The 12,502-nt window shown below is 41.8% G+C and overlaps 1 protein-coding gene across 3 annotated transcripts in view; it reads right to left on the bottom strand.

The window, feature by feature from the left end:
• Positions 1-12,502, bottom strand: part of LOC147012952 (uncharacterized) — a 571,074-nt gene that overhangs the window by 211,161 nt on the left and 347,411 nt on the right. For all 3 annotated transcript variants that reach the window (XM_085854308.1, XM_085854309.1, XM_085854310.1), the window contains 6 exons: positions 10,620-10,664; positions 10,466-10,519; positions 10,107-10,214; positions 9,163-9,216; positions 881-934; positions 67-111 (listed from right to left, as the gene is read on the bottom strand). In XM_085854308.1, coding sequence (XP_085710434.1) covers positions 67-111; positions 881-934; positions 9,163-9,216; positions 10,107-10,214; positions 10,466-10,519; positions 10,620-10,664 — 360 coding nt within the window. The remainder of the gene's footprint in view (positions 1-66; positions 112-880; positions 935-9,162; positions 9,217-10,106; positions 10,215-10,465; positions 10,520-10,619; positions 10,665-12,502) is intronic.

The following is a 12,502-nucleotide window of genomic DNA, read 5'->3' as shown; positions in this document are numbered from 1 at the left end:
AAGGCAATGCAATACTCGAGGAATTCCATCAAAGTTGGGAAAGAAAGTCTGTGAGGTTTCACTTGCCTGAGCTCCTCGTTGCCCCCGCTGACCTGGTTTCCCACTCTCACCCTGAGAAGCGAGGAAAAAAAACATATTGGGAGGAGTTTGAGACTTCTTGAATTGACTTCTCATGAGCCAAACATATGGAATATTCGCTCACACCTACACCATTATCCACAGGATAAAATCACTGTTTAAGATAGAAGTTAGTGTTTCACAAAGATTGTGAGTGCTGCTTCCGTAGCTATTCTCATACCTTTGCACTAGACAACCATATCTAAGTAAATGTTACATTAAGTCGGATTTAATTTACTTTTCACGTCCAACGATTCCCATTAAACAAACAGAAAAGACATTTGTTCTCCGCACCCACCGCAAAGCAGGAGATGTAATCATGGCGAGCAACAGATGGGTTTGAAGCCCCAAGCAATGACTGTTGCATTATACAGTAAAGAAGTAGGGTTTCACATGAAAAAGTTCCAGTTAAAATATAAATGGAACCCCATTAAACAAACGGAAAAGATAGATAGTGTGCTTTCAGATCATAATGGGACCGCCTATGCCTGCGAATCTTGCTGGGCAATGGCACTCGATTATTTTATCGAACCATCAATCAAGATCGACGGCGATTTATGATAATTACTGCATTATGCAATGCATATGATTATTATTAATAGTACTATCTGTATTATTATTAGTATAAGTACTAGAAAAAAAAAAGAGTACAGTGATTACTAAACGGAACTCATTAATAATGATCAAACAATCATAATTTTCCAAATAATGTTGGTAATGTTGGATGATATTTTAATATGTTTATGATGTTGCAGATACTTACACGTGCTCCTTTCTCCCCAAAGGGACCTGGAGATCCCACCAAGCCCAGCGAACCCTGCAATGCGCAAAACATTATTAAGACAAGTGGACAACTTTGTATGCACCTTATTATGGGGAATACAATATTTCAAATCCAAGTACTACCCCTATGAGAAGACTAGGCACTGCCAAAGCCAATTAATGGGCAATGAAGACCACTGGGCAGACTTCCACTGGCTTCTCCATGATGGAAGGTTATGAACCTGTAATCACTGGAATGCAATACAAAGAATGTTGATCCAGTTGAGCGAACCCAGAACCCCTTAAAAAAAAAAAAAAAAACGTGCTACTCTCCATGTGATTCATATTACCAATTAACATATTTATGCAAATTATCTTTCACAAATTACATTTCAACCCAGAACCCGAAATAAATATATATATATATATATATATATATATATATATATATATATATATATATATATATACATATATATATATATACATTTATACATATATATATATATATATATATATATATATATATATATATATATATATATATATATATATATATATATATATATATATATATATATATATATATATATATATATATATATATATATATATATATATATATATATATATATATATATATATATATATATACATATATATATATATATACATATATATATATATATATATATATATATATATATATATATATATATATATATATATATATATATATATACACACAGACATACATGTACAAGCCGGTAGGCGGACATGGGTAGTCGACTACCCAATAGAACCTGACATGATGGGCCCGTTCGATGGGGAATGACCTGAGGATTAAGCACAAGAAAATTCATGATTCCAGCTTCAAGGGTTAATGCTGCAGATTGTTTTTTCGTTAAAATACCCCCACATTTAGAGGTTTTTCGGTCGTTGCTCGGCAACGGAGGGGTCCATAGCAACGGTTCTTTCTCACACATAACTAGGACATACCATGAACCTCCCATACCAGTTTCATGTATATCTGACTCATAGTCTCTGAGATATAACGAACTTCGTTTTTTATTGTTTTCGACCAGGGTTCATTCAAAGTCTATCTTCTCCGACAGTTTTCATAGGATCCGGCTGGAAATTTTTGACAATATGGCTGAATGTACTGCCCACAGTCGCTCGTGGCCCGATTTTTGATTTTCGAAAAAATTAATTTTTTATGATTTTTAAAAGATTTCAAAGTCCCGTTGCGAGGCAACCAAAGGGACGTTAGCAACCAGTACCGACGCGGCACAACGAGGTCATAAACTGGTCCGACCACCCAAATTTCATCAAAATCGAACAACTGCAAGGGGGTCAAAAACCCCCGACAAACACACACAGACAGACCGACACCACGACCAACAAATAAGGGTAGATCATAGATCAATAGATCAAAAAAAAAATTTTCAAATAATTTTTTTTTTCGACTCGATCGACTCCCCAATATATTCAATAATATTAATTAAATAATTTACCTCACTGAAATAATGAATTAATTTTTATTACATCAAATGCAATGCAACTGGAACTTGTTTACATGAGAAACTAGAAGGGCACTTGGTAGAGCGCATCCCTCCGCCACGTTATGCCTGATCCACGAGAACATATATCGGGCCCAATACATTTTGAAATATCATGTCATGTCGTATACTTAAAAAATACTTTTAAAATTATCAGGTCTGGATCTGGATCCGGATCTTCACCAAAATTGAATCAATTCTTCCTTTTCACACAGCCAACGTGTCTAACAAGATTGATCCGAATCCATTCACAAGTTTCTTGAGATATCATGCTATATATCGTTTTAGCCCTATCTCTCAATGAAGAAGAATCACTTCAACAATTCTAGTCATCGGATCAGGATCTGGAGCTTCACCAAAATCTAATCAGTTGGACCTTGTCACACACCGAACCTGTACACAAAATTTCATCCGGATCCGTCCCCAACTTTTTGAGATATCCTCCATACAGACAAACAAACAGACAGAAAGAAGTGAAAACATAACCTCCTTCACCTTCGGTGGTGGAGGTAATAAATGAAATAAACCTGAAGACATTTTACTTGTAACATTTCCTCATCAATTAGCTTGACCTTCATAGTTAAAGGTTCATCAATTAGTTCAGTCATTAATCATTTCGCTTAACAACTTCACGCTCAATATCCTTCTTGAGTTCATGGGGAAACATAATCGTGGCTTGAATCCAAAAAAAAATAGGTCACTTTAGTCTCTTTGCACAAAATAGGTCTCAGCTTACTACTTGTCATAGCATCTGATAGGATGGGCCAAGGTAGTGCACCTGCCATTGAGCTGTCTAGTGTTGGTTCCATTCTCTATCTGACTTTAAATTGTCAGACTCGTGGTTCCGAGGCAGAGCGTGCATCCTGCAGATTTGCATTCATCTGGGGACCCATCTGGCAGAATTGCCTGGTGGACAGTAAATATCCCAAGGAGTCTTTCGCAATGACTATGCGATTGGTACTTGAATCCCAGCCAAACTGTAAACTCCTGCCCTAGTGTGGAGGGGGCAGTGCCTCAGCAATTCGACTACACTTCGGTAGTGATGCAACTAGAAGGGTAAAACCATAATATAATTCAGGTCCGATATTACATTCCCTAACAATGACTCAGCACAGCTTTCCAAGCTTCCTATTTGCAGCATCATCCATGAGTGTCACGATTTAATTGTGCTCACTGACAATATGCTGCCTGTGATTAATTTTTCTACCATTGTCAGCAAACCACACACCCTCAAGGTGATCGATTAGGTCTGATCCTGTTCTTTACAACTTTGACCGTCGGCTTCTTCAGTAAAAAAAATTGCAGACCTGTTTATTTCTGATTGCCAAGTAATATTAAAGTCTGTCTGAACCTGGAGCATGACATTTGAGTGAAACCACAATGACTGCAATAAAACTCTTCTGATTACACATTTTGATTGACTCATTAAAGTCCCATCCTCATCAATATCTCCTGCAAGATGGAAACTCAAAACTGGCCACAAAGTCAACCAGAAGGGCACTTGATGGAGCGCATACCTCCGCCACGTAATGCCTGATCCACAAGAACATATCGGGCCCAATACATTTTTGAAATATCATGCTATACAGTACTAAATGTTGCATGCTATCCAGTACAACAGCCTGGTGTTGGCGCAGTGGTTAGGGCAGCGACTTGGGATCCAAAAGGTCCTGAGTTCAAGCCCCGTTGGTCCACTGAATTAATACACCAGGGGGTTGACTCAGCCTGTCATCCTTCGGAGGTCGGCGAAATGAGTACCAGTGTACTGGGCCGGTGTATACCCCGGTTAAAATAGGTGTACCATATCCCTGTGTCGTAAGAGGCGACCAGGGTTGCGTCAGGAAGGGCATCCGGCGTAAAACATGTGCCAAATCACTATGCGGATCATACGGATGATCCGCTGTGGCGACCCCTAACGGGAGCAGCCGAAAGAAGAAGAAGAAGAAGAAGAAGAAGAAGAAGAAGAAGAAGAAGAAGAAGAAGAACACAGTACTATATCGTTTTTGGCCCTATCTCTCAATGGTGAAGAATCACTTTAAAAATTAAATAATTCTCGTATCCAGATCCAGATTCGGATCTTCACCAAAATCGAATCAATTCGTCCTTGCGACACACCCAACCTGTCGACCAAGTTCCGTTTGAATCCGTTCACAACTTTTTGAGATATCGTGCAATATATCAGTTTCACCCTATCTCTCAATGGCGAAGAATCACTGAAAAAATTCCAGTTGTCGGATATGGATCTAGATCTTCACCAAAATCGAATCAATTCTACCTTGTCACACACCCAACGTGTCCACCCAGTTTTTTTTTTAGTTTTTTTTTTGTATACCTTGGTCGAGGCTCGTATGAGAGCTAACACACAACTCACAGCAAGGAGGCATGAGACAAGAGGGGCGGGAGTGGAAGGGACAAAACAGTGGGGAACAGACACATTAGGTGAACTGTGGAAGGGAGAGGGATGGGGATGGGACAGGGAACATGGCGAAGAGAAAATGGACATTTCAGGGACTTTCAGGAAGGAAAGCAGGAGAAATGAAGGAAGTGGGCTTGGGTGGATTATCGGGGGTAGAAAAGATCGAGGATTTGGATGGGGGAAGATAAGAGGTGGTGGTGAACAGCTGTTTTGAAAGCCTGGAGGGAAGAATGGGAAAGAATAGAGTGAGGAAGTTTGTTCCAAAGGCGGGAAAAAAGAGGAATGAAAGAGTGAAGATGAGCAGTGATTCGTGATTTTGGTAGTTTTACCAGAAGGGGGTTGTTGGCGGACCTTGAGCGCCCTGTGGAAATGTGGTGGGGACAAATCGCAGAGAGAGCAGGGGGGGCAAGGCTGGAGAGGAGTCGGTAGAAGACAGAAAGACCACCGACCAACCTGCGGTGATTGAGTGAGAGGCCCAAAGACTCAGCTTCATTGCGGGAGATGCCGATGATCTTAAATGCCCTGGTTTCGACAGCGTGAAGCCGAGAAAGGTGGGAGGCAGGAGCACCAGCCCAGAGGGGAGAGCAGTACTCCATCAGGCTACGGACAAAAGCTTTGTAAGTGTTCAGGAGCTCAAGAGGGCCGAGGAAGGACTTAGCACGACGGAGGATTCCCAGTCGGCGACTGGCTTTTGAGGCAAGGTTGGAAATGTGACTTTCCCTGGAAAGGTCATGGCAGATAGTGAGACCTAGAAGCTTGAAAGAAAAGACTTCTTCCAGAGGATTGTTGAGAAAGTGGATGGGGGGGGGGGGTTTCTAAACGGTCCTTTCGAAGAGACATAGTGAGAGTGTGAGATTTGTCTGGATTGAAAGACATGTTCCACGTGTTGGACCAGTTTGTGATTTTATCCAGATCTGCAGTGAGCGAAGAAGCTGCTGCTTGCCGGTCTGAGGGATGACAGATGGTATGGCAGAGGGTGGAGTCGTCGGCAAAGAGAAATAGAGGATTTTCCAGAGAGTCCGAGAGATCATTGATGAAAACCAGAAAAAGAACAGGGCCCAGAACGCTACCTTGAGGAACTCCAGCCTGGACAGGAAGAGGGGATGAAAGAACTCCATTTAGGGCCACACGTTGACTGCGACAGGAGAGGAAGTCTGCGAGCCATGAGTGAAGATGGCCTTGAATACCATGGGAAGAGAGTTTGGTGAGCAGGGCAGGGTGCCAGACTGTGTCAAAAGCACGTGATATGTCCAGGGATACGGCTCGGATTTCCTGTCTGGCATTGAGGACCTCCATCCATTGATGGGAGAGCAGAAGCAGCATATCCAAGGTAGAGTGACCTGGTCTGAAATCAAATTGATGATTGGAAATCAAGCCATTGGAGAAGAGGAAGGATTTCATGTCTGAAGCGATGATGGATTCCATAACCTTGCTGATGATTGGGAGAAGGCTGATTGGTCTGTAGTTATAGGGATCTGTTTTTGCACCTTTTTATGCAGGGCAGTGATGTTAGCAGATTTCCAAGCAGATGGCAGATGACCTTGGGCAAATGAGAGGGTGAATAGAACAGAGAGAGGGTGAGCAAGAGCAGAAGAGCAGGCTTTGAGGTCACGTGGGCTGATGCCGTCTGGACCGGTTGCAGAATCTGACTCGAGGTTTGAAAGCAAGCTCTCCACCTTGTCAGGAGAAAAGGATACAGAGTCCAGGGACAGTTGGGTGCGACTGGGTAAAGTGGGTAGAGATAGTGATGGGTTTAGGACACAAGATTTAGCTGCAAACACCGAGTTTAGACATTCATTTTTATCACGTGTGGAATCAGCAGTGCGGCCATTTGAGGTAAGGGAGGGGATGGAGGGGGAACATACACCAGAAACAGATTTGATTAAACGCCACCAGGATTTTGAGGAGGGAGAGAGGTTTGAGAGTTCAGACTTGAGATGAGAAAGATGTTGTTTTCTGGCTCTCCTGAGGGTAGATACACACTTGTTCCGAGCTTTGTGGAAAGAACTGAGATTGCCCTCAGTTGGGTTTGCTTTCCATGAGGCAAAGGCAAGTTGTTTCAGGACAACTGCCTCGCCACAAGCTTCAGTAAACCAAGGGCGGGAGGAAGGGTAAGACAACTGAACACGAGAGGGGATAAATCTGTGCATGAGGGAGAGCAAGTTTCTTTGAAAGAATTCCCAGGATGAGTTGATGTTTGAGAAAGTAGTGATAGGAGACCAGTCTGTCAGTTTGATGGCTGCTCGGAGACCCTGCCAGTCGGCTTGAGTGAAATGCCAGACTCGACGGCGGTGAGGTGGTTCTCTGATAACAGCCAGAGAGATGTCCACTTTGACAAGGACGTGGTCAGAAGAACCAATTGGAGCGAAGGAAGAGCAGCAGATATTGTCAGGGAAATTTGTCAAAATCAGATCCAGAAGAGATGGAGTACCATTGGTTGAGATCCGGGTCGGGAAGTTGACCGATTGAGTCAGTCCCAATGAGTCGCAGAAAGCTTTTGCTGAGGTGCCATGGCAGGTGAGAGAGGTACCCACACCTAGCCAACTGGCGTGATGACAATTGAAGTCACCACATAAGAGGAAGAGAGAGTTTGGGTGAGAAGATAGAAGATGGTCCATGTTTTCGGATAGTGAGGTTTCAAAAGTTTCTTCTGAATCTGTCCACAACATTTTGAGATATCGTGCGAGATGTCGTTTTTGGCCCAATCTGTCAATGATGAAGAATCACTGAAAAAAATTCTCGTAGTTGAAAAAAAACCTGTCCACAAAACTTCACCCGGATCCGTCTACAACTTTTTGAAATATCCTGCACACAGACAAACAGACAAACAAGAAGATGTCGTACAGAGCACGATACTTGCAAAATCCATAAAACAAATTTGACCTCAAAAATAATTGGTGGTTGAATTCAATGACCAAATATGCAACTCTCTTCAAATTTCACGTCAATCGGATGAAAATTGAGGATTTTAGAAGTACCACCTTAGTTGTTAACATTTGACCTATGTTGACCTTTTGACCTTTTAACCTCAAAAACAATAGGCGTCTTGCTTATGTCAAACTCTACCACGTTTTGAAGTTTCGTGAAGATCCGTTTTAAATTGTGACCTGTAGGCGACAAACAGACAGACAAGCCGGTAGGCGGACATGGGTAGTCGATCAAGTCAAATTTAGTCGTTTTTCAGCCGTTACTAGCCAACAAAAGCGTCCATAGCAACGGTTCTTTCTCACACATAACTAGGACATACCATGAACCAACCATACCAGTTTCATGTATATCTGACTCATCGTCTCTGAGATATAACAAACTTGGTTTTTTTATTGTTTTTGACCAGGGTTCATTCAAAGTCTATCTTCTCCGACAGTTTTCATAGGATCCGGCTGGAAATTTTTGACAATATGGCTGAATGTACTGCCCACAGTCGCTCGTGGCCCGATTTTTGATTTTCGAAAAAATTAATGTTTTATGATTTTTCAAAAATTTCAAAGTCCCGTTGCTAGGCAACGGATGGGTCCATAGCAACGGTTCTCATTTGCACACAACTAGGTCATGGTATGAACCTACCAACCAAGTTTCATCGAAATCACCATTGTATTAACGGAGCACTGGACCGAACAGACATACATACAGACAGACAGACAGACATATCGATGGAAATACTGATAATAAGGGTAGACCAGATCGACTACCCAACAAACAGACAGACAGAATAGCAAAATCTGCAGATCAATATCCTTGAAAAATCTTCGATTTTGCCAGTAACAAACAGAAAGGGGTGAAAACATAACCTCCTTCACCTTTGGTGGCGGAGGTAAAGATGACTGAATAATACATGGCAAAATCATATTAATTACATTGTTTTTTTTTACCACTCCCAAGCTCAAATTCAGCTCAGAGCCGTTGCACGCGGTGCTGCAGAGAAGGGTTTGCCACCGAGGAACAAATGACTTCTCTTCTTTCCACCGAGCTCGTAGTTAATGAGGATTCAATTTCCCCCCAACCATTACTGTTTTATTGCCGTTTTTCAAAGCAGTCTCGCTCCTTTAATATCTGTCATTTACATGCCTTCTTCACCTATACTCTGGCCTTACCATCATGACACTAACTCATCTCCAAGTTCTCCACCTGCACTCCAGGAAGATGCTCGCAGAAACAAATGCTTTGCTTCTCACCTGTGTTACCTGTCACACCTGTATCACCTGTGTTTCATTAACAATATGAGCATTTTAAACCCTTACTTAGAAACTTAGAAAGTTTCAACCTGACATGTACATATAATCTTCAGAAAAGAAGAATGTAAAAACTTGCCTTTGATCCTGTTCTACCTGGGAATCCTGGTAGACCTGGAACCCCGAGCTTTCCCTGGCAGCACAAAATAAAGAATCGGTCAAACAGATGTGAATACATGGACGATCACTTTTGGTTAGCAGTCTCAACCGATCTTGTGACTTGTTACGTATGTACATTCGAGCCTCGACGTGCACCTTTGTGTACAACAGAAACTCCAATGAACATTCATCGAGAGAATTGTTATTTATTTTAAAAGTACAGTCGAACTCCAGAATTAAACAAAACATCATAATTAGCATTTGTAGTTCTTTAGGATTCAGATTTACTGAAGATTTGACTGCATTTGTCCAAGTATAACGATAATCACAATCAGTAATTATATTGTGCATAATGAAGGTTCGTAATGTGACTGGAGGGAAATGTTTTCTCCGTTCCTGATAGTTAATACAGCTATGCAATTTGCAGGAGTTATACAGTATTAATCGGGTAGTCGGGGTGAGCGGGAGTGGAGAGCTGTCATCCTTTAAAGGTTAATGGCTGATGCTCAAAGGTCGAAGCCTTCATGCTCCTGTCGGCTCTCAAGCATGGCATGGACATGCTCTGTGGTTTGACTAAAGGCATTGTCTCCACTAATTTTCAACGTTTAATCCTATGTTGAAGGGTTGCAATAATACAAAAAGAACATTAAGACTCAAACCTTAGGCCTTGTCCATCGCAAGGCTCAGATTAATTACCCTAGGAATTATTGTGGGAACAATTCTGTCAAGGTTTACACAATCAATGCATCACGTGTGAGATGCAACAACCTACACGGGCTCAGCAATGGATATCATCTCGCTGCAAATTGATTCTTCAACAAAACCTCCAAAGTGTTTTGATAACCCGATTAGTCATTCCGCACAGACCCTAAAGGGAGTTCACGCAGCAATGCATGGAAATTCCAACTGAATATTCAACCAGACCTTCTCGCCTGCTGGTCCTATTGGTCCGGTGTCTCCTGGAGGCCCAAAACGCCCCTTGTGACCTTCGGGTCCATCGTCACCCCTTGACCCCGCTGGGCCAGCATCTCCCTGTAGAAATATGAATGTCTCAAAAATAACATTGAACACCTGTGGACACGTTTGGAAATATATGCTCACTTTTGCGTGACACCCACCTTTTCATTCTCCCTTCTTATCCCTCCTCACCAAGATGAAAAACCCCTAAACCCTTCTCTTCGTGCCAATGAGCCACTTCAGTGCCAATGAGACCAAACCATAGTGGGAGTCTCACGTTATTTTCCACACACCCACAAAAATCAGGCATTCTCTTGCCTCCTTACCTTATCTCCCTTGAGGCCGACATTTCCTTTAAAGCCAGGAAAGCCTTCTTCACCCTGGTGAATAACAAAAAAAAAGAGGAGGGGAATGCAATTACCAAGCTTGACATTGTTGAATTTCCACCTGGCACATATCGTCCATGCAGTGGAGGCTCACCAATTGTCCTTTGTCGCCTTTCATGCCACGCGGCCCATCGGCTCCCTGCATGGAGGCAAGATGGACGACACAAGTGTTTCCAATATTTGAGACCTCTAATTTCACATGAGACATGCATTTGATAGGTTTCTGGATTAACAAAGAGGCTGCACACAAGAAGGTACATGTTCTGAATGGAAAATCACTTATCATACCTTCATCTCATTGTGTGATAGACATATCCGTTTCATATGGCTGCAGAACAAGGCAAGCATTTTAAAATCTCTGAGTTTTAACACGAGGCCCTTTCAACTCAACGGCGTGCTGCGAAAGCTCATTCGGAGATTACCTGCAGGGGTACATCTGAGCGTGGGAAGGTATCTTGTACCATATTTACGACTTTTATCGAAATGTTTGTTTAGTTTTTAAGGTTGAAAATGCCATAGCGATGGTTTAAAGATATGGTGCTTGCATTGTGCCAAAAGTAACATTTGGGATCATTCTCAGCATTAAAACTGCAACATAAAAGAATGGGGTGCAAAGTGATGGAAGTGTTCAGATTTCATTTTATCTCTAATTTGTGGCTCAGGACACAAAGTATCATTGGGATTCGGGGGAGGTTGTGAGTAAGAAAGAGTGCAAACAAAGCAACGTGGTCAACCAAACATGCTATCCATTTTGGGGACTTGGAATTTGGGCAGGTCTACCAGCACACAATAGCCTACGTTTTTAGCAGCGTCTCGCGTAGCGAACGCTCAGCATTGTTGTTGTTGTTGTTGTTGTTGTTGTTGTTGTTGTTGTTGTTGTTGTTGTTGTTGTTGTTGCCACAAGACAAACCTTTATATTAGGACTCGGTTCTTTTATAAACACGATCCGGATCTCCTTAAATACTAAACACATGTACACATCCTCGCATTGAGGGTGCCTTTTGAGAGCGTCTATCATGAACTTTTAAATATATTCGGACATTTGCTTTAAAGTTTTGAAAAGTTCACGTTACTATTTAAAGATTATTCCATTTAATATATTGTAATTTCGTAAATACATTATTTCTTTTGTAAATACACTATATTTCGTAAATATGTAAATACATTACGACGGGTCTCGCAATTGGCTTAATCAAGGCACGTGACGAAATATCGGAAGTTGTTTTTTTTGTTTTTTTTTTTTTATCCGACAAAACCTTTAGGACGCTGCTCTTGGACACATTTGTCCTTGTTGAAAGATGTTATGAGGTGTTTAACGTCTGTAACCAGAGTTCAAATGAAACAGGGAGGTTTCACGTTGTTATCCAAAGAACAGCATGCCTTGCCATGCAGCACTACCTGGAGTTTTACTTGGGCATTCTGCTGAGAATCAAATACAAGCAGAGACAACCCAGAGCAATAAATGACAGGACGGTTCAGAGGTAGCACACTGACCTCCGAGCTGTCTAGTTTTGGTTTGATTCTTGACCCGATTTTAAACGGTCACCCTGGTGCTTCACTGGTATGGCAAAACATCAATGTGTCCGCCTTCCTCAGATGGACAGTAAGCTGGTAACTCCACCTGCTAGCATTAGTTGGTGGACGTTAAAGATTCAACTGTCTTTCAATGAAGAATAGGAGAGTTACCACCAACATCCTGGCCAAATTGCAAATCCCTACCCAAATCTACAGGGGGGAGGGTACTGAACCAGTGGTAGAACTGCAACCCTTGGAGAAAGGTGCACATCTGCAGGCCAAACTCATTATACTGATGAAGATAGGCATATGCCTCATTAAGATGTCTAACCAAAACGAAGGTACACTAGTTAAGTGTTCACACAATACTGTCTGCCCACAGAGACATAATTATACTATTACCTACCTTATATGGCCAGTGTCTCCGACAGTTACTTCTCTAATGCAGCCAAACTGCAAGAG

This window comes from Eptatretus burgeri, chromosome 14, assembly GCF_056783735.1.
Source record: "Eptatretus burgeri isolate ZD-2024b chromosome 14, Ebu_testis_v1, whole genome shotgun sequence".
Classification (NCBI taxonomy): domain Eukaryota; kingdom Metazoa; phylum Chordata; class Myxini; order Myxiniformes; family Myxinidae; genus Eptatretus; species Eptatretus burgeri.
The sequence above is the reverse complement of the archived record's forward strand: the minus strand, read 5'-3'. Positions and strand labels throughout refer to the sequence as shown.